Source organism: Exophiala aquamarina (assembly GCF_000709125.1).
Source record: "Exophiala aquamarina CBS 119918 chromosome Unknown aczIA-supercont1.26, whole genome shotgun sequence".
Classification (NCBI taxonomy): Eukaryota; Fungi; Ascomycota; class Eurotiomycetes; order Chaetothyriales; family Herpotrichiellaceae; genus Exophiala; species Exophiala aquamarina.
This window is the reverse complement of record NW_013550562.1, coordinates 72297-100280: the sequence shown is the minus strand read 5'-3', so window position 1 is coordinate 100280 and position 27984 is coordinate 72297. Positions and strand designations below refer to the sequence as shown.

General features: G+C 48.8%; 11 protein-coding genes across 11 annotated transcripts; 3 read left to right on the top strand and 8 right to left on the bottom strand.

Moving 5' to 3' along the window:
• Nucleotides 1–1053: 1053 nt before the first annotated feature.
• On the bottom strand, nt 1054–3863 carry A1O9_12728 (uncharacterized protein; the record flags this gene model as incomplete). The annotated part of the gene is made up of 3 exons (XM_013398361.1): nt 1054–2143; nt 2197–2315; nt 2442–3863. 3 exons carry the CDS (start codon nt 3861–3863, stop codon nt 1054–1056), a joined length of 2631 nt encoding a protein of 876 aa, XP_013253815.1.
• Nucleotides 3864–5249: 1386 nt separating this feature from the next.
• On the bottom strand, nt 5250–6201 carry A1O9_12727 (uncharacterized protein; the record flags this gene model as incomplete). Its single annotated transcript, XM_013398360.1, has 3 exons — nt 5250–5539; nt 5593–5941; nt 6037–6201. 3 exons carry the CDS (start codon nt 6199–6201, stop codon nt 5250–5252), a joined length of 804 nt encoding a protein of 267 aa, XP_013253814.1.
• A 514-nt stretch (nt 6202–6715) lies between these two features.
• On the bottom strand, nt 6716–8152 carry A1O9_12726 (uncharacterized protein; the record flags this gene model as incomplete). Its single annotated transcript, XM_013398359.1, has 3 exons — nt 6716–6962; nt 7023–7630; nt 7724–8152. 3 exons carry the CDS (start codon nt 8150–8152, stop codon nt 6716–6718), a joined length of 1284 nt encoding a protein of 427 aa, XP_013253813.1.
• A 1066-nt stretch (nt 8153–9218) lies between these two features.
• Nucleotides 9219–11006, bottom strand: A1O9_12725 (uncharacterized protein; the record flags this gene model as incomplete). Its single annotated transcript, XM_013398358.1, has 1 exon — nt 9219–11006. The coding sequence occupies one exon, from the start codon at nt 11004–11006 to the stop codon at nt 9219–9221; it is 1788 nt and encodes a 595-aa protein (XP_013253812.1).
• Nucleotides 11007–11293: 287 nt separating this feature from the next.
• On the top strand, nt 11294–12580 carry A1O9_12724 (uncharacterized protein; the record flags this gene model as incomplete). The annotated part of the gene is made up of 1 exon (XM_013398357.1): nt 11294–12580. One exon carries the CDS (start codon nt 11294–11296, stop codon nt 12578–12580), a length of 1287 nt encoding a protein of 428 aa, XP_013253811.1.
• A 559-nt stretch (nt 12581–13139) lies between these two features.
• Nucleotides 13140–13490, bottom strand: A1O9_12723 (uncharacterized protein; the record flags this gene model as incomplete). The annotated part of the gene is made up of 1 exon (XM_013398356.1): nt 13140–13490. The coding sequence occupies one exon, from the start codon at nt 13488–13490 to the stop codon at nt 13140–13142; it is 351 nt and encodes a 116-aa protein (XP_013253810.1).
• Nucleotides 13491–14359: 869 nt separating this feature from the next.
• Nucleotides 14360–15769, bottom strand: A1O9_12722 (uncharacterized protein; the record flags this gene model as incomplete). The annotated part of the gene is made up of 5 exons (XM_013398355.1): nt 14360–14710; nt 14771–15030; nt 15087–15270; nt 15335–15620; nt 15672–15769. The coding sequence occupies 5 exons, from the start codon at nt 15767–15769 to the stop codon at nt 14360–14362; spliced, it is 1179 nt and encodes a 392-aa protein (XP_013253809.1).
• A 3449-nt stretch (nt 15770–19218) lies between these two features.
• A1O9_12721 (uncharacterized protein) lies at nt 19219–20393 on the top strand (the record flags this gene model as incomplete). The annotated part of the gene is made up of 2 exons (XM_013398354.1): nt 19219–19284; nt 19338–20393. The coding sequence occupies 2 exons, from the start codon at nt 19219–19221 to the stop codon at nt 20391–20393; spliced, it is 1122 nt and encodes a 373-aa protein (XP_013253808.1).
• Nucleotides 20394–20862: 469 nt separating this feature from the next.
• Nucleotides 20863–23729, bottom strand: A1O9_12720 (peroxisomal multifunctional beta-oxidation protein (MFP); the record flags this gene model as incomplete). Its single annotated transcript, XM_013398353.1, has 4 exons — nt 20863–22179; nt 22232–22640; nt 22697–23508; nt 23571–23729. The coding sequence occupies 4 exons, from the start codon at nt 23727–23729 to the stop codon at nt 20863–20865; spliced, it is 2697 nt and encodes an 898-aa protein (XP_013253807.1).
• A 1056-nt stretch (nt 23730–24785) lies between these two features.
• A1O9_12719 (uncharacterized protein) lies at nt 24786–25277 on the bottom strand (the record flags this gene model as incomplete). The annotated part of the gene is made up of 2 exons (XM_013398352.1): nt 24786–24964; nt 25133–25277. 2 exons carry the CDS (start codon nt 25275–25277, stop codon nt 24786–24788), a joined length of 324 nt encoding a protein of 107 aa, XP_013253806.1.
• Nucleotides 25278–25817: 540 nt separating this feature from the next.
• On the top strand, nt 25818–27813 carry A1O9_12718 (uncharacterized protein; the record flags this gene model as incomplete). Its single annotated transcript, XM_013398351.1, has 2 exons — nt 25818–26223; nt 26288–27813. 2 exons carry the CDS (start codon nt 25818–25820, stop codon nt 27811–27813), a joined length of 1932 nt encoding a protein of 643 aa, XP_013253805.1.
• Nucleotides 27814–27984: the final 171 nt, after the last annotated feature.

Genomic DNA, 27984 nt, shown 5'->3' with positions numbered 1-27984 from the left:
GCTTCCTTCCAATCTTTTTGTCCCTCGTCTCCTCAGCTCAGGGATGTCTACACCGGCTTGTCTGAAAATTTCTAAAGCCCTTGGCCCAACGGCGTGCGCTTTAGGAGCCGTGAGACGCTCAAAGTGCCTTTCGATAACAATGCATCTCACTGCCAACTACGGTCAGCCTCAGCCACGACAAACATAACAAGTGGACTATACCTCCTAATTTCCTCAAAAGCACCGCACCAAGAAGGCCAGTTGGGCCGGCACCAACTACAAGGACGGGAACTTCCTCCAATCGTGGAGGCAGCGTTTCCCCCTTTGGCGTTGTGATGTCGCTACTATAAGATCCCATTTTCGAAATCATAGAATGAATTTCTTTATTTGGGAACAGAATACGCGCCTGGCTAAATTTTCGATGAATTGTTGTTGCTTGAAAGGGAGCATTGGATGACCTTTTTTGGAAACTTCACATGGTACCACTGTTTTCTGAGAACCCTGGGACATCGGTTTGGGGTACCGAGCCTGCTCCTCCGCAGGCCGGTCCAAGGGGTGGAGTGTGGCCGGACGAGGCTATTGTCCCATCGATGAAACACGCGACCAGAAACCCCCATTCTTTGCGAAAATCAGCGTTGCTCGACAACCGTTGAAGTCCTGAGGCTGCTTGTGTCGTGCATTCCGAGGAATAAACTTCGGCTTTTGCATTTCCCCGTTTTGAAGCAAAGTCCTGTTCCCTCCAAGAATCTGCATGGAATTCGATGGATGGTGATTGGGAAGTCGGATCTCACTGTAGATGTATGCTAGTTGAAGTGACATGGAGCCGACGTCGAACCCATTCAAATTTGAGGTACCAAAAAAGTGACACATTGCGGTTCCGGGGACCGGAGCGATCCTGCGGAATCCAGCAGGATACCTAAAAAGAGCACGTAGCTGTCAAAAGCAGAAAAGCCGACTTTGAGGATCGACAATCAACAAACTACTCTACGCCACGGGTTTCGATCATTGCGAAACAGAAAAGCTCAAATGTCTTTATGAGAAATGCCAGTAGCGAACTCTCTGATCGTACAGGACCTACAGGGATGGAGCCTTTATATTGTTGACCCTGTCCCACAGCTTACCCATCGTCTCAAGCTTTGCTTGAATACCCTCGGTAAACCTTGAGGTTCGAGGACCTCCCTCGAGGGCTCCAACACATGCTTGATGAACTAAGCGAGGTTCACCATATACAGAGATGCACTTGTCCTTACCCAGGTCAAGGCATGGATTTCCTTTTTTGGTTCGTAGAAAGTGCTGTAACTTAGGATCGTCGGGTACAAGGCTGTCAACCATGACCAGCGTTTGGAGATCGCGCTGGGCCTCTGGCTCATCTTGCATCGTGCCGGGGTTTCTCCTGCCGATGCAAAGACTCCACAAGATGATTGTTACACGATAGACACTGGCACTCCACCAGATTGGGCGCAACTTGACGTCAATGCCGCGCAGTACCCGAAGGATTTGTCCGCAGTGAAAAATGGTTTGCTCTGGTTCATGAATCCACTCTCTTCGGAATTGGGTCATGATATCAGGGCCAGAGCTCTCCCCTCGGGAAAAGCTCTCGAGTTCGCGGAACGAAACTAAAAGATTTAAGCTGATCAGGTGATAAACAATCCATGTGGACTGCATCAAAGCCTCTTCACGGACACCGCCCGGTTGCACTTGACGACAGAGATTGTGCCAGCGACGGAGCAGATTTCTGATTTCAGATATCCGCAAGGCCGACGAAGCTAGCGAGTCTGCTGCGGTGAAGGACAATGCACTGATATCTCTAGGAAGGCAGATCAACAATTGACGCAGTTGGGTGACCAGATCTTGAATTGGACACAAGAGAAGTCGCAGATGCAGAGGCTGCAGATCGCAACCTGTGGCATCAAGCTGATCGCTTAGCAAGAGAACAAACAACTTGTCGAGTCCGAGACGAGGGGTGCGCAAATAATCGCTAGCAGATTTGCCTTCTTGTTGAGCTAGCACGATTAAGATCTTCTTCCACTCGATTGCATTAGGTGCAAGCCACAGACGTTCTGAAGAAGGGAGGGCAACTTCGAGCTCGGAAGTGCTAATACGGGTAGAGGTGTCATAGAAGAGGCTGATTTCATGATCGGCAATGATCCACAAATAAGCCAGCCTGAAAACGAAATTAGTCACAAGAGCACTGCAGGACAGCTTTTGTCCACGGACCTGGAGGCATTTTCTCGATCAATCCACCTTTGCCATGCGACGTCAAGGTTTTCGATTGAACCATCCAGCAAGAAATCCATGGCGGGTGTTTGCTGGAAGAAGTGGGCATATTTCACAGTCTAGATAACCGTATCAATTTGGATTGTATCAGATCTTGGAAAAGGAAGAGAGAATAAATGTCAAGGTGGTAATGTTCCCAGCCGAAGCATAGAAAGACAAGGCGCCAAAATAATCAACGGGCCTACCTCTAAGAACATGTGCCTTTGACATGTAGCAATATTCATGTGCAGACGCTTACCACTGAAAGCTGCTCCGACGACGAATAGTAGAGCACAGTGAAGCGTAAGAGTTTGCCTGGAAGTGCCATCATCCTTCGCGATCGTGTCCAGTATTGTGTGTCGACACAGCTCAAATAGCACTTTGGAGAAATGTCTGGCTTTAATCGCGGGATCTAGCATGGCTCCGAGGGCTACCATGAGCAACAAAAGCACGGTGGCCCCGCGCTCATTGCTGCTAGTAGCAAGTTTATTTGGATTAAGTGACAGGGCTGGAATCGAGGGGAGAAAGGGCTCGAAGCTGGTGAGATAAATTTCCAGATATCTTCTCAAAGACCCATTTGGAGGAAGAAGCATGAATGAATTTGACGGTCGTTGTCCACCATCCACGTTCGAGGTCGACGAAGAGAGTGAAGAGCGAAAACTAGGTTTCAAAACGTGGAAGTCGGGACTCAATTGCAACAAGCTTTGGAGTATCACCAACATCCATTCTCGTGTTTCTTCTGTCAGATCCACCTGAGTAATGTGCTCGTCACTTTTAAAGGTACGCTCTCTCCATTTTTCGATCGAGTCACTCCATGAACCACTCATGCCGAAGAGTTGCGAAGGACTGAACGCCTCAGGTTCGAGATCTTTGGGGATTGTGGCAGATTGGGCTGGAGTGCATCTACAAATGTTCCAATGAGGCAGTTCCGCCATTATTTCAGGGTGCTTCCGCGAACCATTCTGTGGTCCCGTGTCGGCCTCGGGAGTGACTTGGGGCTCTAATGAGGCATCGCACATCCCATTTGTGTGTGCAAAGTCGAAAACGTTAGTCGTAGAAGTGGTGTTGAAGACGCTCGTGGGGAACTCGTAATAAGAGTTCATGGCACTATCCAAGGCGAAGAGATTCGCCTCCAGGCCAGAGCCTTCGAAGTCAAAGTTGGAAAAATTGTCTGCAGAGTAATTGTCCAATTCCATAGCGTCGTTATATCCGAGCGGCGGGTTCCACGACTGGTTTGGGTTTTCGTCGGTGGTCTCTAAGCCAGTAGACTCAGGTGGGCGGAGGTTGTTCGCGATCGTGAGCCCGACTCCGGCACCAAAAGAGCGCGGATCATTGATGGGACTAGGATTCTGATCGCGCTCCGTCGCAATTTCGACAGCGTCGCTGTCGTGGCTTGTGACGGCAAACTCCACAGAGGGATCTGGTGTCTGTGCCGCTTGTTCTCCGTCAGGGGGTGCTGAATCGTTCAGGGTTGGTTCTGGCTGTGCAGTATTGTTGATATCCTGCGCATGGTCCGATGAATTGATTCTGTCCGTGACCAGGCCCACGCCGGGGTTAGGTGGTCGCTGTGACTCGCTCGCAGCTTGTGAGGCTTGTGAGGACAACGAGTTGCGATTATGTTGCGGCATCCTGGGGATACACTCGACTCCTTTCGATTGACAACGACTGCAGGGGCGCTGATGGTCACACCTGGTTTTGCTCTTGGCGCAATTAATGCAAGCGAGGGCGGTCCGGGGCTTCTCCATTGGCTTGCCAACTGTGTACTCTGCCGACGATGGCTCGCTAGAAGTAGCTTGCAGTCTTTCCATCTCTTGTGGCGTGTGGGACTTATAGTGTTTCTGTATCACATCGCTGCAGTAACCCCACATCACAAGGTTAGCCAAGGGAATATACGACCACCAGGTCGAGAGGTGGGCGTTACCGTCTGGCGAAGGAAAGATTACAGATGCGGCATTTGAAGGGAAGGATTTTGGTATCTGGATCAGTCAGCTTTGAGCTGTGTAAGGAGAGACTGGCACGGCTGTAGCTGATCGCTGCAAGATCTTGGGAACCAAAACATACGGGTCAGAATATGGCGCTGGAGGTGTTCATTCCGGGCGAAGGATCGCCCACAGTAGGTGCAAAAGGACATGCTGAAGGCATGGAGTTTGATGTACGGACTTTGGAAAGGACTTGAGTTGTTTGGACACTTTGAGCTGTTCAAGAAAGTTGAGGGGAAGAAAGCAGAAAGCAGAAAGCAGAAAGCAGAAGCCAATCTGGAGAAAATGCGGGGATGCTCGGCGCCTGCCAGGGGGAGGCAATCAGTACAGTAGCGAGTACCTAATTGCTTGGTATTTCGCCCATAGGGGAACTATATTCCGCCTATATTTCGCCCCTACACCACTACTCTACAAGTACCAAAAGTGCCCAAAGATCGGTCTCTAGGTGCCAGCCTCTAGGCATCTCCAGGTGGGCATCCCCCGACTAGCAAGCTGGAATGTGGCACAGGCACCAACCTCCCCCCCACGAGTGGAGTAGAGGTGCGGCCGCAATACTGTACCAGTTGCCGCATAGTATCCCAACGGACGGACGACAGATCAGCTGCTCCAGCTCTTTCTGTTAGAGGGTAGCAGCAACATCATCACTTGAGGTCGAACGCAAAGTCAGCCCACACCTTGTCCCCTATCAGCAACTTTGCTAGTCACAGCCCTTTAACCAAATGACACTGACACAGTTGAGACAAAGGTCACTGCTGTACCTTCGGGGAGGAAACGGAAACATCCACGACTGAGCAGGTTCTGGGCCTTCTCTGCGCCGTGACTTGGGGTTTTGTATGGAGCATTGCCCTTTATCTGGTGCAATGGTGTATTGTATGTTCTGGTCCTATTCCTGACTATGTCATCCCATGAAGGACCAGAGGAAATGGTGGCTTCAGCTTCTTTAGCAAGCCATCACAGAACGAACCTACCATGTCCAGGACATGGTCTTCCCCCACTACGTCTTCCATGATCATAGTACTATGGGAGACAAAGGGTTCATCTGCCGACACCTTGCTGAACCTGACCGGCTAATTCGTCGACGTCGAAGTCGACCAGTGGACGATCAGCCCAATCCGAGATCTGCCCGACAACGTTCATCACAGCTTTCACGCTTTGCACGGAGCTTCCCAAACCTAAGGTTGCTTTGATGTGACTCTTTGTCTGTCGCGTCGCGCCAAGAGCCATGATGGTGGCCGCGACCACAAGGTGTGACTCGTGTATCTGGAAAAGCTTCTCGTTTGCCCTGGCTAAGAGGTATCCCCATGTAACAACAGTTGAACACATGACTGGAGATGGTAAGATTCGTCGCCACACGCTTTGAACACGTCTTGAGACTTACACAAATCAGTGAAATATGTGTCCATCAGTCCAAAAATCTCCGAATTTCCAACATTACGATACACAGACGTGCGCAGCTCCCGGCCTCTCTTCGCGTCATCAACACTTATCATGCGGCCTCGCAATCTTTCAGTAGATGCAAACTCCCATCCTTTCCGTTTTACCACGCCGATCATGCCGTAGCAGGCGGGAATGCATGTTGGTATTCCGAGATAGGGGAACACAAAGGTGATCGATTCCCTCAGACGAAGGAAAATTGCTTGGGATTCTTCAGGGCTCAGATCGTGGGTGATGTCGTCAAAGAAGCGACCGACGACATCTGCGCGGCCAACGGCGCAGCAAGCCGTGGCCTGGCCGAATGCAAAGTTAGTAACCAGATCATCAGACCGCTAATGGCCGCTGAAAATAAGGAACGATCCAGAAGCACAAGTAGTTTAATACTAACAATTATCGCATCAGAAATTGACTCGAGCGGCGGCTGATCTTGAAAGCTCGACCTTAATCCCAGAAAGAAATCCTTGTCATACGATCTGGACCCAGGCTTGACGTTGGTCGATACGTACGTTTTGTCCCAATCCGACATGAACTCGTCCGACTCCCAATCTCCCATCTCGCCTTCACTTTTCCAGATGACACTAGAACTCCGACGACAAACCTGGGCGGCTCACACGAACGGGTGAATGCGTCTGAAAGACCAAATTTCAACGTCGTGCATGCGATGTGTTGGACAACTTGACAAGCTGGTTGCTAATACAGCGCTTGGAAGAATCTCACGAAGGGGGGCAGCCGTCCATCGGATTCCCCACGCATAGGTGCGAGGTGGGTCCACACATGTTGGGGCTATCGCCTCTTATCTCCTAGCACTGATGTCGCATTGTGCCCCGGTGAGTAGCGTCGTTTAACAAAGAGAGCAAGAAATGGGTTACAAATAATGTTGAGACCGATCCGACAATCAGAGCCGGCTCCCTGGGGCCTCCATGCCGATCGGGGAGAGGTAGGTTGCTGGCTTCGAACAACGACACATTGTACACCGAGCACCTTGAAGGGTCTACGAAATATTTTTCCACTCTAAACAAAACATGTTTGATTGATAGTCTAGCACTACGCGCTGCGGAAGATACATGTTACAGTGTAATCAGGCAGCGATGAGCCTTGGGTGCTATCAAAAAGTGTTGGACGATCTCCATGGACTCTGGAGTCGTTTCCGAGGCCAGTCGTGCACCTGCACATTCTCGGAAAAAAAGAGCAGTCGCCATACGGAGTTCGAGATAGGCAAGATGAATCCCGAGGCATGTGCGACTTCCAGATCCAAAGGGCGCGAAGACCGCTTGTCCACCCACTTTGCCTTCGAGATAACGCTCCGGATTGAATCTGTAGAAGTCACTAGTCAAAAACGATCAAGGACTTGTGGAGAGTAAGAGGGAAACCCACCTGAAAGGATCGCTATACACAGCGGGATCACGGTGATAACTGAAGGCCTGAGTGTTGACTGTTAAGTCCCCAGGAATATGAAATCCAGCCAGCTGGCAGCCACCTTTTGGGGATGCACGTGGCAAGGCTCCTGGCGCTGCTCCATACAGTCGAAGTGTCTCCTGAACCACCGCGTTCAGGAATGGAAGGGTTTCAAGGTCGGCTTCCTTGAAGCCCGAGTCAAGCGAAGCCACTTCCTCCTCAAGGCGTTTTTGATATGCAAGGTTCGCCATAACAGCCCAGCACAGAAAAGTGAGTGTGATAGCCGTAGTCCCCGAGCCTGCGACCACTATCATAATGGCCTCGAGAACAGCCTCTCTCTCGCTGAAACGATCTTCTGGGTTGGCTTCGTTCAAGACTCCGGAAATGATGTTGGCCTTGGAAAGACTCCTCTGTCTCGCAGCTCGCATGAGCTCGAAACTCATGCGTTCAATGTTCTGGTCTGCCCTGCCGAGAGGATCAAAGTAGCCAAAGGTACAGCTTTTGGCCAGATCATACAATACTCCTGCTTCAGCTCTCAACGCTCTTGCTCTATTAACGTCCTCCAAATCCAAGATAATCTTTGGTTTCTGATTTCGTCATGTTGGTTAGCGGAGTCTGCACCGTTGCGGGAATCATGAAAAGACACCTCGCCAAATACCTGGAGCGGGTGTTTCTCATACCTGCCCTGATTCCACCAACCCAAAATTCTCACCAAAGGCGACCTCTCCAGTCACGTCGGTGGCAAAGAAAGTCCACCACTTCAGAAGGTCTGCTGTTCCCAGTTCCGCCTCGCTTTTCACCCGTGCCACTGTCTTCCTGGCGAGCTCGCGGACGACTGGTTCCCAGTGATCTCGCAAAGAAGATTTACTAAAAGGTCTCGCCAAAGTCTTTCTCTTCCGCCCATGTACTTTGGGGTCCGCGCACGTGAAACAGTTAACTTCCCCTCTAAATTTCACGTACCATGGGCTCTTCAACAAAGGGCTTCCGATTTTGTGAATCTCATTGAATGCTTCCGCGTCGGCGACATCCACCTCGTCCGGAGATATTCGCACCACAGGCCCATATCTTTGGTGCAATTCGTGAACCCAGAAGACTTTACGACCTTTCATCGCATGATACCGGAGTGGCAGTGTGCTAAACAAAGTATACCAAGGACCAGGAATTTTGCGCAGTGGCCCGAAAAACGCACGTCGAAAAATCTTGATTCAAATCAGCAAACAGTTCTCCCAACCTTAGTTCACCTGCCTTACTCTCAGCCAAAACAAGGCGATTGCAATTACCAGCACCAGTTGCGCGCGGGGGACCGAACTGATCTGAGCAAGGGCTGTCATTTTTTGAGCACTGCGCCGTGGATTGTGGCTGTTGGCACTGTTTTTCTAGCACACGGGCCAAATGAAAAGCCGCTGAGGATGACCAGCGTTGTCGCACTGGTGGTGCGCTGAGGGTGTTCGATTTGTGAAGTAGGCGATGGCAAAGGGTCCTGTAATGTTTGGCGCACTCGGCCTACCCCAGTGAGAGATCTGCCTAGCAGCGGAGTTGATGGTATTAAAAGCCCAATAGAAAGATAAGCTGCTTCTCCAGAATTCCCCCTCATCCGGGTCCCTGGCTGATGACACCGGTGGCTGTGGGTTCCCCATTGAGTGGCGAGTCGGAAAACTGTTACTCTTTCAAGTAAGTTGCTGCCGAGAGTCGAGGTTCGCTGAGAATCTTCCCCAGTAGCGTGTCCCACTTCGGTGCTGAACCACCAAAGCGTTCCGCACAAGGCTGGGCTGGGGAGGCCGAAAACCTGGCTGTCCGACCATAATGATGGAGCAGTCATTGAGATTCATGCCATCACCCTCGATCATTACGCCAACACATCTGACCAAGCGAAGAAATGCCGATTCTGCAAGCGTAAGATGAAGTCAGCACCGATATACAACAAATCGAACCATGTCCGTCTGTCTATAATTCGGGACATCCTTTCCTTGTAGGATGCGCAAGATTAGGAAAGAAAGTTGTATATCATCGCAGGGATTATTGAAATCTAAGTCATAGGTTTCATCGGCTGCGCCACTCAACTAAGAGCAGCGCTGCCACTTCAGAGGAGTGAATCCTGCGGTTATTTTGAGAGTTGCCAGAACTCTAGCTAGACCCATATAAGAATGCTCTGGAGCCTTGACGACTGCCTTATTGCTAAATTATAACGACCGGAATCTGAAGGCTGCTTTTGTATTCCTCTCCGAAATACAAAGTGTGCTTTCCTTTGTTCGCTGTGGTATACGTTCCCTGCAGGACTGGAAACTCGGCCAGAGTCATTGAGTGCCCTGCTACTTTGAAAACCAATCTTTCTCCTGCGCTCCACTGTATCGAAGCTGGCCAAATACCAATATCAAGCTTGACGATCTCGCCAGGGGTGATCTTCGCCTCTTTTGTGTGATCGTGCGCTGTCCAGTGCGGCTTCGTCAGCGAAGGGTCTATGGCCCGGTGACTTGCCCTCAGCACTCCCGTCGGTCCTAAGTACTTCAAGACGTTGATTTCCGGTACTTCGTCCAACGATGACTTGCCAAGCTCGTGTAGTGGGATATTGGAGTTGCTCAAGACATTGCCATCCTTGTCGGCCTTTCTGATTTGCACAAAGACATCCATCTCGTCATGTTCAGCGCATGAAACATAGAGAGTTGCCCTGGCAGGCCCAATGAGAGTACACCTTTCCGGGAATGTAAATGTGAATGAAAGCTCTTCTTGGTCTTTGCCGTCCTGTTGGCCTACTATGTCGGCTTGATAGCTTGCCTTGCCACTGTCTGGGCTGTCTTCGGTAAGCTTCCAATTCGAGGAGAGCCTGAGAGACCGCCACTGTGTCTCTGGGATGGGCCAAGTCGAGAAAGAGAGATTGTACAGTGGTGGTTCGTTATATCGCAACACAGAAATCCTAGCTTTAGCCGTTGACTCCCAGTCATTCTCTATTCCTTTGGTGTAGAAGTCAAGAAACTTCTTGAAATCTGCGTTGCTTTCTGGCTTATATAAGTCATGCCATTCTTGGGTGGGATGGAGTCTAAGCCACTTCTTTTCGTGTGGGATTTCCTCAAACCCCCTGAGCGATCCGACAGTATGTAAACAGGTGGACATACTGGCAAGGACGTAGGCTGGAGTCCTGATTTCTTCAATCTTAGCCCGCTTGTCTAACCAATAACCATTCATGAAGGGATACAGTTTCAGCATAGATGCGACATCTTCTGTTTTGCTGTTACCGAAAAGCCTCCTGAACATGTATGGACCGAAAAAGGTGGAATTTGGAACACCGCCACGACAAAAGTTTTCTCGGTAAAAGTCGCTGAGCCCCTCCAGTGGCAACATGCAAGCCAATGATGGCGGCCGTTCGGCGGCGATGAACCACTGAGCACTGGCAAGCCAGGAGTTCCCCATTGTTGCGACCTTTCCATTGCACCATCGCAACTTCGCAAGATGCTCAATAGTGTCGAAGCCATCCCTGCCCTCAGCAGTCCCAAAAAAGCAAATGTCGCCTTCTGACGCGAACACACCACGTGGATCCACATTCACAATGGCATAGTCGTGCTGGATCCACTCGGCGGGATCAGGACCTTCGAATTTCTCGTATCCAGAGAGGTTTGCTTTAGGAACTCCAACCCGACATGGGATATTGTCGAGTGAAAAGTACCCAGTGCCAGTTTTACCGTATGGACTCCATACCATGATAGCCGGTACTCTAAGACTTTCGTTGGAAGGCCGGAAAACATCTGCATAAAGCTTCACTCCATCTCGCATTGTAATCGCAATATCTCTCTCCCATATGGTGTCCACTGGAAAGGATCGATTGGAATCCGTCAACTTGTGACCCCTCGGAAGGAGTATTTTGGAGGGCGAAAAGCCGTTATATTGACTGGTGGGTTTCTCTGCTATGCCGACTGGCGTCGATTTGACGTGCAGGACTTCGATGTCACCAACCTTGCGAAGAGAGCCCATGGTAGGATTCCGGAGTTGCGTGATGGCCAAAGGAAACCCGTTGTGTGGATTACTGTGCGCGACAGTGACTTGAGGATCAGACTAAGGGATAAGTTCTTGAGCACAGAGCAGGTGATCATTATAAACTGAAGGGTGGAATACGTGCGGGGCTCAGAATGGTTCTCATTCGGACCGGAAGTTACTGTACACTCCTGCTTCCGCGGTCATGGAGAATGTCCGAGAGCACACGTGGCATAAAAAGACTCACAAAGCCGCCCACAAGTTAAATGTCTTCAATCAACATCATCATGAACCGGACTCGTCATACATCTTTTCGAGACTACCTTCCCGGACCTGATCACCCAAGACAGAAACTTCTTCTCAATAAACCTGACTGTGATGCTCACGAATGGGGAGAGATTTTCAAGACCGATGACTTCGTTGGGAACTGGATCAAGTCATGGGCATTACTGCTCGACCAACCTTTTAAAGGCATCACAATTGATAACAATCTCGTCCCTCGCCTGTATCCACTAGCAAGTGAGAACCAAGATCATGGTGCTCCGACCCCCAACATGGTGGAAGCCGCCGAAGGTGTACTCCAAAGTGCCACCGAAGCAGAAAGACAGGCCCTGACTTATGCTCTGGTTGCTAACGAATGGCGGACATGGATCAACCCAGAGATCTATGTGTTCAAAAACGGAATTCGACTTGAAGAGTCTTCCGACGGCCTTTTCAGCGCGATTCATCGCTTGCTCGAAGCCAGCTTGAGTCCTGTGGGGTACAAGAAAGCAGTTAACTGCATGAAAATCAATCGATTCTTAGGAGGTCTGGTGAACGGCCAGGGCGTGATGAACGAGAAGTCATACAACTTTTCCTTGTTCGGAACGCCATCGCTCACAGCACCCTGGGGTTGGAATCTGTATGGCCACCATCTCTGTCTCAACTGTCTGGTCGCCGGAACCCAACTTGTAGTCTCCCCAGTATTCATGGGGGCGGAGCCCAACATTATTGATGAAGGACCTGAAGCTGGCGTGGTGCTCTTTCGAGAGCAGGAAGATCAAGCCCGTCAACTGATGCAGTCCCTTGACTCTGATTTGCAGTCCAAGGTTCAACTTTATGACAAGTTGTTTGATCCATCCATGCCTGAAGGGCGGTACCACCGAGCTGACCAGCGCACGTTAGGGGGAGCCTTCCAAGACAATCGTGTGATTCCTTATGAAGGGCTCTTGGTGACTGATTTGCCGGATGGTCAGCAAAAAGTTTTGAAGCAGATAATCTACAGGACACTTGACTATCTGCCAACTCGTGTATTGGATTTTCGCATGAGTGAGATAGTTTCACATTGGGATGAGACGCACATTGCGTGGATCGGCAAATTCCAGGACGATGATGCATTTTACTACAAAATACACTCACCTGTTCTACTGATTGAGTTCGATCATCACTCTGGTGTGTTTTTGACAAACAAAGAGCCTTTGCCTTTCCACATACACACCATTGTCAGAACCCCGAACGGAAACGACTACGGCAAGGAACTTGTCAAGCAATATCTGGCAAGACAGCTAACCGAGAAACATAATGCGATGCCTTAAATTACCTGTAACGCCAATCCAGTGTCGACGCGCTGCAGACGGCAACGTTGTTATGCTTGGCGAGGCAGAGAGTCCTACGAGTTATTTAGGGAGACAATATGAGGTAGACCTAAGTCGTTGTGGCTGCTAGCAGAGGGCTCGGTCAAGACCTGAGTGTTTGGGGTAGAAGTTTCTTAAATTCAGGGGAGTGCTAGATACTCGGCGAATTAGATTTCTAATATTGAGATTCATGAGATAGCAGCATAAGTCATGAACCATTTCACTGTTGCTAGGTCAATGAACGTGGATCTTGAGATTGGCACAACAACTCAAAAATATTTGATTCCACTTTAAAGTAGCAGGACTTGCTGCCACGAGTGCTTGCAGAGTCACAATTGAACGATCTCTACTTGTCTCGCGAGTTCGCAACATGGTCCGTCCGACGGAGAATGCGAAACCCATCGCTCCAATGTACAAGACAGGATTAATGCTCTAAGAACTAATGTAAGCTAGACCAACATGGCTCACCCTTATTGGAGACAGGAAGAAGTGGTAGTGATTTTGTGTAGTATGTCACTCGCTACGAAGGAGTTTTCCCGACCACCAGACGCTCGAAACTGCAGCTCATGACTTCGATAACATTTCCCCACGGGTCAGCAATGTATACCGCCTTCTCACCAAACAAATCCACCTCCTCTGAGATCCTGTGTCCTCCGCCTTTGACGGCACGCTCTGCGACGGCAGCAGGATCCGCAGAGGTAATGGCGATGTGGAAAAACCCCCCTCTGGCGTAGCCCCCTTCTTCAAAAGTACCCAAGCTATCGTGAATCCCTTGGTGCGGCGGATCAACGAATTCAAAAATCTCGAATCCGACACCGTTCCCCGTGGCAAGGAACGCGACTTTGACCTGCTGAAGTTTTGCGCCGTACATGGCAAAGATGGGCGAGTTCGGGGTCTTGTTGCGACTGCGTTCCGTGTTCTTCAGAAGTCGAAATCCTAGAACGGATGTATAAAAAAGGATAGCGTTCTCCAAGTTCGGGACTCCAATGGCGACATGGTTGAAAACGAGGTTTTCCTGCTAAATAAATGTCAATCTTGAGTCATTCCTGTCTAGTGGGCAAGAGATACTACAACCTCCAGGCCCGTAAATACTTACTAGAGACATCTCCGATCCTAGGTTTCCTTCACTGGCTGACTTGGCTGCGATGGGTGTTGCGGCAAAGTCTCGAACCTTGTGTGCGTTAATGACCGAATGATCGTTATGAGATAGCTTCAGTGTCGGGAAAATGCCGCTTATAGGCTCCAAAACCCGGATACCCCAACCCCGGCGGCATTGTGCACATGGGATCTACATACAGGGAGACATGAGTCATCCGCAAGCAGTGTCGAGCCGCCCAAGCGTCGAGCAAAATACACTCTTCTACACAACTCTAGCATAACTCTGCTTCTCAGTTCAATCTTTCTTTCCCTTGCTAGGAGTCAAAATAGAATTTGGTTACCCAATAAGTTGTATCCACGGTTTTCTTACAGTTGCACTGATTTTTACAGGGGGTGTGAGCATGAATTGCACAAGTTGAAAAGAAAGTTTGAAAGTCAAGAAAACGTGTTGTCCTTGAATTACAGTTATAGCTGCTCGAACAGACGGCCACTTCGCGGTCAGTTCTAGACGTAGCATCATGAAGGCGAGACTAGTAAAATTCGCTCCTTGCATATCGCAATCGTCTCTCATTTACAGTGATAATTGAGATGTAAGCATTGATCACATGTGTCACCACGAATCTCCTGACTCTCGTCGTAGAACTATGCATTGTTGATAGGGCTCTTATATACCGGCACCATCTCATCATGTGGTGGCAAAATTCCTGCCATTTCGTACGTCTTGTAAGTCTGAATCCAAGTCTCGAAGGTGTCATCGTATCGGCTCCAGCCAAAACGCCTCGCCTTTTGCAGAGAAACCAGAGTAAGCCAGGTCATAGAGCCGACCCAGTCCATGGCATCCCATGTGGCCCAGTCGAACGCCTTTTCATTGCCGCCATATTTTGTGCAGATTCGATCCCAGACTTCTCTCTTATCCTTCGCCCATTCAGCCATTGAAAAGGTTGGTGCTGCTTGCTCGTTAAGAAGAGCAGCCGAAGATGTGGCATCCTCAGTCTAAAAAGTGAGCATATTAGAACGGGGAGCGTGGGACAATAGCGAGGCGCAAAGACTTACTCTGGCACCGAAGTAGGCGCCAAGCTTTGGATACAAGTGCCTCCAGACAACGACATCGCCGTTCGCATGGTTGAAAATTTGGTTTTTCGTGTTTTCCTCTGTCATGGCCCAAAGAGTCATGTCTGCAAGGCTGGGAGCATACGATTGATCATCGGTGCTTTCCCAGAAGAACCTGTTGCCCATGAAGCGTGCCTCTTCACCCAGCTCCCTGCAGATCAGGAAATAGATGGCTAATGTAATGGATTCAGAGATACCATTTTCTGAAAATAAGCAAAACCGTCAGCTCTACTGCTGATGATGTTGCGAATTAACTTACTGCTGGGGCTATAACCTATGATAGCTTTGGGCCGAATCACCGAATAATGCCAGTGCCGTTTTGCTGCAAGCTCGAAGAGATAGTCCTCTTGAGCGAAGTAGAAATTTTCGCCTTTGTCGTTATACCGAGGAAGATCTTCTGTCGCTGGACAATGGACCATAGGTCCAAGATGCAGTCCATAATTCTGCACATTAATTAGCCTGAATGAGCTTGAATGGGACTCTCTGAGGCGGTTTAGTAGAGCTTACTTTGGCGCCCGTTTGGAGACAAACCCTCAACAGGTTTTTCCCCGCGACAGAATCGACAGCGGTCAAAAAGTTCTTGAAGAGTGGAATGTTGTACTCTGGAAGTTTGGCAAAATCTTCGGAGTGGACGTATGAAGTATAAAAGGCATGTGTAATAGCCTGACAGGACGGTGTCATCTGTTTAATGATCGAATCCACTGGCTCCAAGAAATCTAGTGCGATAAACTCGATTCTGGGATCTTGCCACCGTTCGAGAAGCACGCTTTTGGAGGAGACAATAATTTTGGACCTGGTAACCACTTAGTGCTATTCTTCAGTTCTGCAGAGAAGTCGGTCTAACCAATCATCGGAGGAAGTACGAATCAATTGCTCAATTATTGCATTCCCACTGATTCCATTGCCCCCAGAAACAAAGGCTACCTTGGCTTGAGAGCCCATCTCTAAACGGATCTTGATTGAGATCCGGACGTTGTCTTCGCGAGTTTACCTAGTGGGCAGGACTTTTTAATTAAAATCAAGCTGTGAGTCATGAACAGCTGAGTATAGCACTAGAAAAGCACGTTGGGCGTAGAAGAATACCTTAATGCTTTTTGCAAATGACTTAATCATTCCTACGCGAGGTTAATCTAGAAGATAGTCACGTCATGGTGTGGTTTCGGAGTCGTTTTGACGTCGGAGTCCTCCAAGTTACCCCATGACCCCCGACTGGGGTATTCGACCGAGTTACAGTAGATCACGGGAGTCTAGCGTCCAATTAGTCAAGATCGGCTTCCGCTATAATAGTATACGTAAGAAGAATAAGACGTAAAAAGTAGTTAATTTTAGTACTAAGTCTGGGCACCATATAATGTGCCAACCGTGTAGTGTGCCACGCGTCCCGCGTCGCGTTTTCCAACTACTCCTCCTCTTCGACACACAACTACTCGTACACAATACTCTTTCTACAGCTAAAATGGCATTAAATTAAGAGACTAGAATCCAGCAGGCTATTCTAGACTATTAAACCCGTCGATATCTAACTATTCGTTCTACTGCCGTAGTAAATAACGTTAATCGTATAATACTAGGCCGTCGACTATAGGGTAGTACTTTACGAGTAATTACTCGTAAACTATAGTAACTACTATTAAATTAATAAGAGTAAATACTTATACGATGGATACTTAACCTTAAGGCGTAAGGATACCCTCCTAGCTTTACTTAAATACGAGATCTCGTTATAATTATTTAAGGTAATTCTACGGGGCCCTTAAGTATCGGCTAAAACTAGATATTACGATTTATATAACGTTATCTAGAGATTCGCTCTAAAGTAGGTAAAAAGATTTATAGATTACGTCTCTAGAGTACTACTCCTAAGTTCCTAAATCGCTAGTTTAAGTATTTTAATACCGTACGAGAGCGATATTAAGTTTCCTAGGAGAATATCTATAATATAGACGAGATAGGCATCGCTCTAGGTGTCTATACTAATTAACGAGTAATTAGTAGAGTTAATACTACTTAATTATATAAAGTAACACTAGAAAACCGTGAATAGGTCTCTATTATCGAGATAATCTTAGTAATTAGTCGTCGGCTATAATATCTCGTTATATTTAAAGGAAAAGCGCTTTAAACGACCTAGTTTACCGACTCTAATACTCTAAACTACTCCTATACGGTTTCACCTAATGGATAGACCTTAAATAAGATCGGTTTAGCCTAGCTACGTTAAATATTCATCCTATAAACGGTAACGGACGACTATCGACTCCTTTTACTCGATAGATATAAAAGTTATACGACGTACGAGTTTATATAGGAATATTATATAAATCGTATTACTCTAGTCTATTTAATACCTTATTTAAGTTATATCCTATAGCTACTTAATCTTACTTACTATTCGCTCCTTAAATGTCGCTACCGAGACGAAATCGCTAACCTAGCTAGGTACGACGACGCCGCGGCCGTAAAGAAGAGTAAGTTTCTTAAAACCTATAAAAAAGTAAGTAATAAGGGTCTTTTATCGTTTCGTATACGCGCGGGATGGAATACGGCTAGTATTTATCCTTAGGACCCTCGTAAAGTCATCCGATCTTATTAAGTCCTATAAAACCTTTAAAACGAGTAAATACTACCGACTACGCCGCCGTCACGTAAGTAAGCTTAATACGTATCGCATAATATTTATACGCCACTTACTCGATAGTAAGTACGACGAGAAATAGACTCGATTTCAGCCTAGGAGATACTTTCTCGTTCTGTACGTCGATTACTTTAAAAAACGAGCAAGGCATTTAATCGACTATAGTAGAATATCGCCCTAAAATCGTAGGAACTTACTATTTAGCGTATATAACTAAATAAGCTAACTACTACGAGGTAACGGCGAGTCGTAATCGACTATAATAAGGTCTTTACGAGTATCGAGATAATTAGGTAGGCTAGGTAGGGTATGGAGGCTTTAGAGGCGACGACGAGGCCTTCTATACGACCGAATACTAGAAATACTACGCGGAATAGGTAGTTAGATGACGTCCTAACACCTTTTGTACATTAATTTAATATTAATGAGTCTATAGAGTAGATAATGTACGATAATATTGAGTAGTTAGTACTCATGACAAGTGGCACACTACACGGTTGGCACATTACATGGTGCCTAGACTTAGTTCTAGTAGGGAATAGAAAGGGGCTACATTTAGCTGTGGTGCTAATTTACAAAGTTTATGCTGCGTCCTTGTCATACCATTTTGATAGCATCATGTTTGAGTACGGAGTGTTAACAAGTCTTAGAATAGGACACCATTCCCAAGATAAGCGAGGCATGTTATCAACCAACGGGTCTTGATGGTCTAAGCTTGCTACGGGCAGGAGGCCCATTACCGCCGCTCTTGATGGGCTTCGTATTGGCGGCCCGGCTGAGATGATAATCAACGATGACATATTCGTGCATCCACCAACGCCAGCCTTGCCGTCCAAGGTGTCAAACTCGGCTTCATATGTCTCGGCGGGAATCTTCCCAGGCTTGTTTGCAAAAATTAGTCGCCAAAGAGCAACCGACACAGGCCTTAGTACCGGAGGAAATCTTGGCACAGGGGAGGTGCTTAGGTGGAGGATGACAACGGCGTCGTTGAGACTGCTGTGAGAGTGGCTGCAGGGATGGCAACGAACTTCCCGGATGTAAGTATTGCCACGAGGGACGGTCTACCCACAGCGGTGAGTGCTGTGGGCTTTTGGGGCGGGAAGAACGTTCATGCAGAAAATTTACCTAGGTGCGTTTAGTAGGAGAGAATTGCCAAAAGGGGCTCAGAATTTCTGCCTTCGACCAGAAAACCACAGTGCAAGGCAAGGTAAATTGTAAGAGTCTGTGGAGTTACAATACTTCTTGGTGTTGGGCTACAGTACTCCTACTTGATTCTTGAACTTCTGTTCGTAGAAGGTTCGATATTGATGTAAGACCAAAGCAGAACCTCCATGACACAGCATAATTCTTGCGAAATTATTTGAAGCTGCTTTACCTTGAGCTGCATTTATTGCACCAGGTCACAAATCCATTGGAATCAATAGTACATGGGTTCGGCTCAACGGGGTAGTTGATGGATAGCAGAGCGTTAGATATACGATCTCAAACTCCGGTTGGGGGCCCAGGACCAAGATTGCACCCATTACTCACACTCGTGTTCTCCGAGACCCACCGCGACTCCCGACGACTTGGCCGAGCATTCATTGCCTCGGCCTTGCAACAATTCCACAAGTTTCGGATTCGGACAAAGATTAGTAAAACCAGGTCCAACAAAGACGGATAAAAAGGTTGAATATGTTCCTACGGTTAAAGAGGCTAGCTTTCCCAAGTCGCAATAAACATTTTCGAACAAACGGGCACAGCCTGGCCGAACAAGATGTCCGCGAATCAAGAGAACAAAGTCATCCGTGTCGGCGTAATCGGCTGTGGTGAACTGATGCAGGTATGGGTCCAAAACGACCGTTCCTATCTCAAACTGTCTGATGAAGTACTCAGGTAGTTCATCTTCCCGTTTTAACAGTACTCACCGATTACTTCCGTATCACAGCACTCTGTGATGTCTCGCAAAATGTGCTCCAGTACTGCAGCCGTCTTATTAAGCCCACGCCTAAACTCACCACATCTGCGATGGAAATTTGTTCCTCTCCGGACGTCGACGGTGTCATCATATGCAGCAACTCGGCTCTCCATACAATCCACATGACCCTTGCGTTGCAAAACAATAAGCATGTTTGCGTCGAAAAACCCGTCACCTATAACTTCCGGGACATCGCAATTCTGACCGAGGCTGAGCAAAAGTCAAAATGCTCGATATTCGTGGCATACATGCGCCGTTATGCACCCGCCTTTCTCTCCGCTCTCGAGGAAGTTGGCGATCGGAGCCAGATTCAATATGCCCGAATCCGCGCCATCATGGGGCAAAATTCGGACTATGTCAAGCAATCCGGCATGTTCCCCAAGCGGTTCAACGACATCTCTCCGGCCGTCAGGAAAGAGTTGCTGGAGAAAGACATCGATATGAAAGACCAGGCGCTGGCTGAGTTCGGAGTGCCCGTTAACGACCAAACCAGGACCATTCTTTTCTGGCTCGGTGCACTAGGGACACACGACCTGTCAGCAATGCGAGAATCGCTTGGATTGCCACGGGCTGTGGCAGGAGCGCACTTAAAGCCTCCGATCTGGTCTGCGATCCTTGAATATGACGGCTTTTCTGTCACATATGAGTCCGGGATGAACTCCGTGCCCGACTTTGACACGCATATCGAGATCTATACCAAGGACAAAATCGTACAGGTGAAGTATGAACAGCCATATATCAAAGGATTGCCGACGATGATGAAGGTTAGAGAGAGAATTACCGGCCGGAATGGACAAACTGCATACCAGGAGAGAATTGTCAGAGAGACATACGAGGACAACTACACGCTCGAGTTGAAGGCCTGGTACAACTCCATTACGGAGGACAAGCGTCCTAAGACCACGCTGGAGGATGCCGCGGAGGATCTGAAGATTTTCAAGATGCTGATGCAGGCTGCATTTTGCAAGTCCTGAGCTATTCGCTAAAGAGTCTGTTTCTAGATTGGCCAATGGCCCATGTCATGAGGACTTGTTGCTTCTCTTGTATACATCAAAGCAGCAGCCGTTGAGAAAGGACTCAGAGAAGCGAACGGCGCCTTGAAATCATGGCAAATCTTGGACACCTAGAAATCTGTAAGGAGAAACAACTTAGCAATGTCTATCCGTTGTTCGGATTTTCTATATCCACGTGGGTCTCATGAGGACTGTAGCTTGCCATCAGCGCTGCCACCCTTATCTTTGTAATATGTCTCAGAGCAAAAGAATCATAGATCGTGTATACATCGATATCACGAAGACGGATGACTGGTCTGGGAGATGATTGAGAGGGGACTGCACTGTTTTGATGGTGAGCACCTGCGTCAACTAAGACTGACGCTTTCCCTTGATGTGTAGAAAGTATTTCATTCTGATTCTCCATCTATCTCTCACGCTTCAACGATGATTACAAGTTCGGACGTTGCGCTCCAACCAGTTCCGCGCCAGCATCCGCGATCGCCAACTTTCTAGTTTCCTTGACTCGAGTTTGGAAGACAATGATGTTTCCTTCCTTCCACATCTCCGTCAACAATGTCTGTCCTGGAACCACAGCCCCTGCAAAGCGAACTTTAATGTTCTTGAACAAGCCGAACTTTTGCTTAATGTGTTTACCACTGATCCCGAACGAGCAGAGGCCGTGTAGAATTGGGTCCTTCCATCCACCAGCACTGCTGAATTCAGGATCAATATGAAGAGGATTTCTGTCCCCATTGAGGCGGTAGAGGGCGGCTTGATCTCTGCTCGTCTTCTCCTCCACAACCACGTCAGGTGCGCGCCGCGGCGGCATAAAGTCTGTCGTAGCATTTCCTCGTAGGCTCACTTTCTTCTGTCCACCAAAGTTGCCCACACCACGGATAAAGAGGGTCGATTCATTGTAGAAGAGATCCTCTCCGGTCTTTGCATCCTGAGTTACCGTGGCTAAGGCTATAACAGTGGATTTGACCTTATCGACGACTTCAACTAGCTTGCGATAAGACACAGTCTTTACCGACGTCGGAATAGGGAACCTTCGGATCTCTAGATATTGACCCCCATGGAGCGACATACTCGGCGAGTACGGGGGCACAAGGTCCTCCAACTTAAATGGTGTAACGGCGCTAAAGAAGGGGATGACGCCGAAGGTTGGTAATGGCTGGAAATTTTTGTCGTTTTCGTATACCAGAGAAAGCTGTGAGGCGTTTGCGTTGAGCGAGAGGTTATAGAGGATCACATCGCGATCCGTATAGGTAAACTCTGTCGGTATCGGTTTCGCCTTCTTCGCGGCTTCGATGAGCGATAAATAATCCGTCTTGCTGAGTGAGGCGCTGGGTTTACTTCCGGCGTGAGCTATAAATTTTGCTACTGCATCAGCTCCACTTTCCGGGTTATCAGCCCGCCCGTCAAATGCTATAATCTCAGACCACTTCTCAACGACTTGCTCTGGGGTTAACTTCGTATCTAGAGGGAAGTTGTGGCCCCCAGATCTTTGCCATCTCGTTCGGGCTTGCCATCCGCTACCGACTTCAAATAGCATGCCAGTGATTGGGGGGTTGACACTTGCATCCGAAGATAGTAAGGTGACCAGGGGAACAATATATTCCGGTTTAAAGGCGTCATACAGTTCCTTCGGAAGAACACCCTTAGACATCTGAGTACCGGCGTTTGGTGCAATGGTGTTAACAAGGATATTGTTTTTCATACCCTCAAGGGCGAGAGCCTGACTGAAGCCTAGAATGCCAGCTTTCTAGGTAAGCGTTAGTAATACTCCCAAGATTATTTGCCTATTTCATCCTTACCGCCGACGAGTAGTTCGCCTGTCCAAAGTTACCATAGATGCCACTCGGGCTGGTGGTATTCACAATCCGACCGAATCGTTGCTTCAGCATATAGGGGTACGCTGCTTTGGTGACGCTGTACGTTCCTCGCAAGTGCACGTCAATGACAGCATGCCATTCTTGATCACTCATGTTCGCAAACGACCTGTCTCTTACTATCCCAGCGTTGTTGATCAAGATGTCGATTCTGTTGTAAATGTCGATTGCGGTCTTGACCACCGATGCCCCGTCCTCCACGGACGAGCTGTTCGCTGTAGCCTTTCCGCCAGAAGCTTTGATCTCGTTCGTTACATTCTCGGCATTGGCCATATCGTTTACAACGACCGATGCGCCAAGTTTCGCGAGAGCCAACGAATAAATCCGACCCAGGCTGAAAGAGTTAGATAGAAGTCAATGACAAATAGAAATGCGGCAAGAGATGCTTACCCTGTCCCACCACCTGTAACTAGAGCTACTTTGCCATCCAGCCTAATCTCCTTATTGGACTGGCTCTTTGGCAAATCTTGAGCCTGCTTCACTTTGGCAACCATGTCAGCAAGGCCGGTTGGATGATCCGCACTGGTGAAATTCATCACCTCGGGCCACCTCTTGAGGATCGCCCCCGCGGTATATGTCTCGTCAGTCTTGAGTAGGAGGCCTTGTGAACGCTCCCATCGGAACTTTGCAACACGTCCTGCACCGACTTCGAAGACTGACCCGCTTTCCTTTGACTTCGCGGATGCCAAAACTGCAACGAGAGGAACAACCCAGTCGGGTCTGAGATTCTCTAAGAGATCGGGGTTCATGATGGTCTCAGTCATCCGGCTAGCGGCAACTGGGGCAATAGCATTGCACAAAATATTGTACTTCACGCCTTCTTTTGCGAGTGATTTGGTCAAACCGACCTGGGCAAGCTTTGCAGCTGAGTAGTTCGTTTGACCGAAGCTACCAAAGAGACCGGCAGCAGACGTGGTATTGATAATCCGGCCATAATTTTGTCGCCTGAAATGTACCCAGGCAGCTCTTGAACACTTAAAGACGCCGTTAAGGTGAACAGAGATAACGTGGTCCCAATCGGAATCTTTCATGTTTTCGAAGCTGACATCGCGAAGAATGCCGGCATTGTTGATGAGGACATCGACACGGCCGAAGGCGTTGATTGCTGTCTCGATAATCCTTTCGCCATTTTCAACACTGTCGTAGTTGGCGACAGCGGTGCCACCAGCTGCTCTAATCTCTTCTACTACCATATCCGCGGCCTGTCTGGCATCAGTAGAGTTCAAGGATTCTCATGGAGGATGAAAAGGTGTAGCAGACCTACCTTTGCGCTGGTACCTTCGCCCTTCAGGGAGCCGCCAAAGTCGTTGACAACGACCATTCCTCCTCTTGATGCAAAGAACAAAGCGTAAGCTCTGCCGATGCCCCTGCTGGCGCCAGTGACGACAACGGCTAGCCCGTCGAAACAAATCTGCTGGGCCATGGTGAGGTCAAGTTGTTGTGGAATGAGATCCTTCTGGCACATGTAAATTCACGTTCTGGGTGAACACATCGCTAAACCTAGGGACAAACAGTTCACGGCCGGCCGTTCTGCCGGTAAAAAGAACAGAAATCCGAGACAATGGAGTGTAGAGCGAGTGTCCCACCACTGTTGCAAAGGATCAGCGGATTAGGGACTGGCAATGAATAAATAGAAGTAAACATTAAAACAGCGGACGAACAAAGAATATTGTAGGGATCGCAGTAGCAAAGAACCGAGGTATATTGTCTTCGCCGAGTTGTCTTGAATGTGTCCGATGGGAGGTATTTACGAGCCGGAGCGACAAGGTTTTGATCGGACCATCTTGTGCATCTTATGGTCGTTATACAAGCTGTTCAAGCAGGCTAGAATTGCAGGACGGATGGACCTAGTGAGTGATTAGGTTGCCCATAGACTTATCTCGGCATCTGAAATGCGTCTCACAGGTGCACGCATCAAACTATGCCATGCCATTCCTGCACACGTACTGTAGCATATTTCTATAGTCTACTCTTAGGAACAATCATCCCATTGATTCCCCACGGGGTAGACACGCCATCATCCACAATCACCTTTGCACTCTTCCTCTTATTGACCAGCCTAGCGACCTTTCGACCGCTATACATGCCGCTGGCAGCCACAAGTTGAACCGCCTTGCCGGTATACTTGGAGGTGGTTCCTTGTGAAGAATGTCTGCTACGGCTGGGATGAGAATGCTCGTCGGAATGTCGCCCTTTGTGCATATCCGCCTCAGTTCAGAACTAAGTCAGTGTTAGCACCGTCACCGTACGACCGCCTGCTTCACTACCTTGGGAGCAAAGCAAGTCCACTCCTCGTTCGAGACACCTATAAATGTTCTTTGGGTGACCAATTACGTTCTGTGCATCCAAGGCAATTCGTCTTTTGGTTTCCCGGTTTCAGAATCTTCAGTCTCGGCGCACCATGTAGAGAGTTCCGTGCTTGTGCAACTTCTCGACAACCTCAACCGGGGAAATACCGACAGCGCAGACTAGGGACCTGTCAGAAATGGATGTTGCGCACGAGATATGGTTTTCTACCAAAGAGCTTTGTCCCGGTCTCGATGATGATGTCAATCATCTCCTTGAGCTTGCCTTTCGTGTAGTCCTTGCTGCACAAGATCAGCTTCCGTCTCAAGACCGTGACACACACGGACTGGTTCTTCCTTCGTTTTCCTAGCGCTACGGCCAACTTAAGGCAAGAATAGATCAACACCAAATGGCGCATTCCTGCGCTTCAGATGACCTTTGCCCTCTTTGATTTGCTTCCGCAATATCTTCGGGTTGTGGCTGACCTAAGATGGCATGAGTCGCTGAACAAGAAAGCCTCGGAGAAAAACTTCCTCACACCACCAATGACACCAAGTCCACCGGCATTGGTGACAGCGGCTGCAAGTTTGGGACTGGCTGCAACATTCATTCCAGTCAGCAGGGTCGGTTGCCGGACTTTGAGAAGATCGGTCGCTGTTGTCTTGATTTGCTGACAAGGTGCCATTGTGGCGGTTTTGGGGAAGTGTTCTGTGACGTTTGAAATTTAAGTAATGGCAGTGTAGTCTAGAACCCCGGGAAACAAGACTATTTGCGTCCTTCAGCTCAGAAAAAAAGATGAGAGTGTAAATCTGTTCCAACGGCTAGGAAGAGGTCAGCAACGACGAACGTCAACGTTGGTGAAATATGCGAAGACAGGCGTTCGAACACCCACAAGTTGCTATTGGGTCGGACAGTTACCCGCATGCATCCCAGGAAATCCGATGCTATCCATTAATTACTCGGAGCCTGATTCAGAGAAATAAAGATTCTCGCTTAATCATCTCCATGAATGGCCAGAATCCGAGGCTTGCCCTCGTTTTACTCCGGATTTCACCTCGGAGCGGTTGTGGTAAGAAGGTTATAGATCCTAGAGCCTAAATCAACTGCTTGACCAGGTTTCACAACCTTCAAAACAGGCCTCTGAATCTCACAACTTGTCATAACCCCCATTTCTCGTCGCCTTGACTCTCTCTCTGGTCATTGGATCTCCCGATTGGTGGTCAGGATGGCCATGCTCGCAACGTCCGGTGTGGCAGCCGCATCCCTGTACTACCTCGACCACAAACTGGGTGTGAGTCGCGACATCGCAAGTTACCGGAAGGCACAGGAATTTGGAAGGCGATATGCAAAATATCTCGCAAAGCTGGGGTCGAATTCAGCAAATCTGTACCGAGTCCTCGAGCTTGCCAATCCTGTGAACGACGCGCTTTGGTTCGAAGGCAGGACCTGGACCTACAGCTCTTTGAAGCGAACAGTCGACGAGCTCGCAGTCGGCCTCTACTATGGGCTGGGGATCAGTGGAGGAGACATTGTGACCGTCTTCATGACCAATTGTCCGGAGATGATCTTCATCATCTACGCGATCACCAAACTGGGTGCTGCTCCAGCTTTGGTCAACAATTCCCTGAGAGGTAAGACTCACTGGGACGGCAGCATGTATTTGCACCAACCGCTAAGCTCTCGTCTGATGCGTAGATGAGACCTTGCTTCACTGCATTCGACGCCCAGGCTCAAAGGTCGTTATCACCTCTCCTAATATTGCACCGCATGTTGCTGCAGCACTGAAATGTCTCGAAACGCCAGTAACAGTTGCCTGCCTGAATCTCGGCACGTTTCGTCCCTACGAAACTCCCGCCTGCGATGTCATGGATTTTCCGCACCAGGATCCTAGTTCCCAACCTCCCCTTCCGACACCGCCACCGGCCACTCTTGCATCCCCTGGAGTCTTGGTTTTCACGTCAGGAACCACGGGATACCCGAAAGCCTGTAACATCAAGAACGCCCTTGCCACTGTAGTAGCATGCACCAATTCCAAAGATGCCTCGAATCCGAAAAAGTACCTTTCTCCCCTTCGGGTCTATTCATGTATGCCGCTTTTCCACGGAACGACTGTCTTCGGAGGTATCATCGCCTCGGTAGGAAACAGCGGCTGCTTCTGTCTAGGTCGAAAATTCTCTGCCAGAGGATTTTTCAAAGAGGTTCACCAAGCGCGGGCTACGCGAATTCTCTACGTCGGCGAACTTCTCCGGTTTCTACTAGCCACTCCACCTGGCGAGTATGACCGCAACCACAACGTAACTGTCGCCTTGGGCAATGGCTTACAAAAAGATGTATGGATTGCATTTCAGCACCGCTTCAACATCCCCGAAGTCCGAGAAGTTTACCGATCGAGCGAAGGGCTGGTTTCTTACGAGAACATTCATCGAAGATCGACGCCGGGTGCCGGGAAAGTCGGCTACGCAGGGCTGATTCGCAGGAAATTTCTCTCTAGTGATCAACGGATCGTCAAGTTTGACTACGACACGGAAATGCCATACCGTGATCCCAAAACGGGATTCTGCATCATCGCACAGAAGGGCGAGCCTGGCGAAGCAATCGGAAGAGTTAAATCCTTGGACACTTACACAAACTACTATGGCGACGAGGAGGCTACAGAGAAGAAGATGCTGAGAGACGTCTTCGAGAAAGGAGATCTCTGGCAGCGAAGCGGTGATCTTCTCGTCGAGGAGACTACCAACTGGGTACGATTTGTCGACCGCATCGGGGACACATACCGGTGGATGGGAGAAAATGTGTCTGCAAACGAGATCGCCAATCATATCGGCGAGCTCCCTGATGTGGCAGACGTGGTTGTCGTCGGCAAAAGGCTTGAGAAATACGATGGACAGACAGGCGCTGCACTGATAATTCTAAAGCTTGTAGGGGAGCAGCAGGCTGCCGCACGAGAATCCACCTTCATGAAAAACCTGTACCAGAACATCAAGAAGAAAGGCGTCCCTCGATACGCCGCGCCGAGATTGATAAACGTGGGTTATCAACTCCCCGATGTAGGTGCCACTTTCAAGCACTCCAAAGCCTCCATCAAAGACATCGACTGGGGCAACATCGAGCCGAACAAAACAGTGGGGCTGAAGTACTGGCTTGATCTTGAGAGTGGGACCTACAAGGTTCTTGACCGGGAGGCCTGGTTAAATGTGGAGGGAGGGAAAGCCAGACTGTAAGAAAACAACAGGTTTTGGAACCAACTCCATTCCCCAACAGTCCGCAATGCTCCAGACCCAAGAAATGGACCGATTGACCTCGCCTTATTGCCAGACAGAACACTCCTACCCCGTTTGGCGTTCCACACGAGGTTGCCATGGCACAATACTAAGCGCAAAAACTGAATTAGA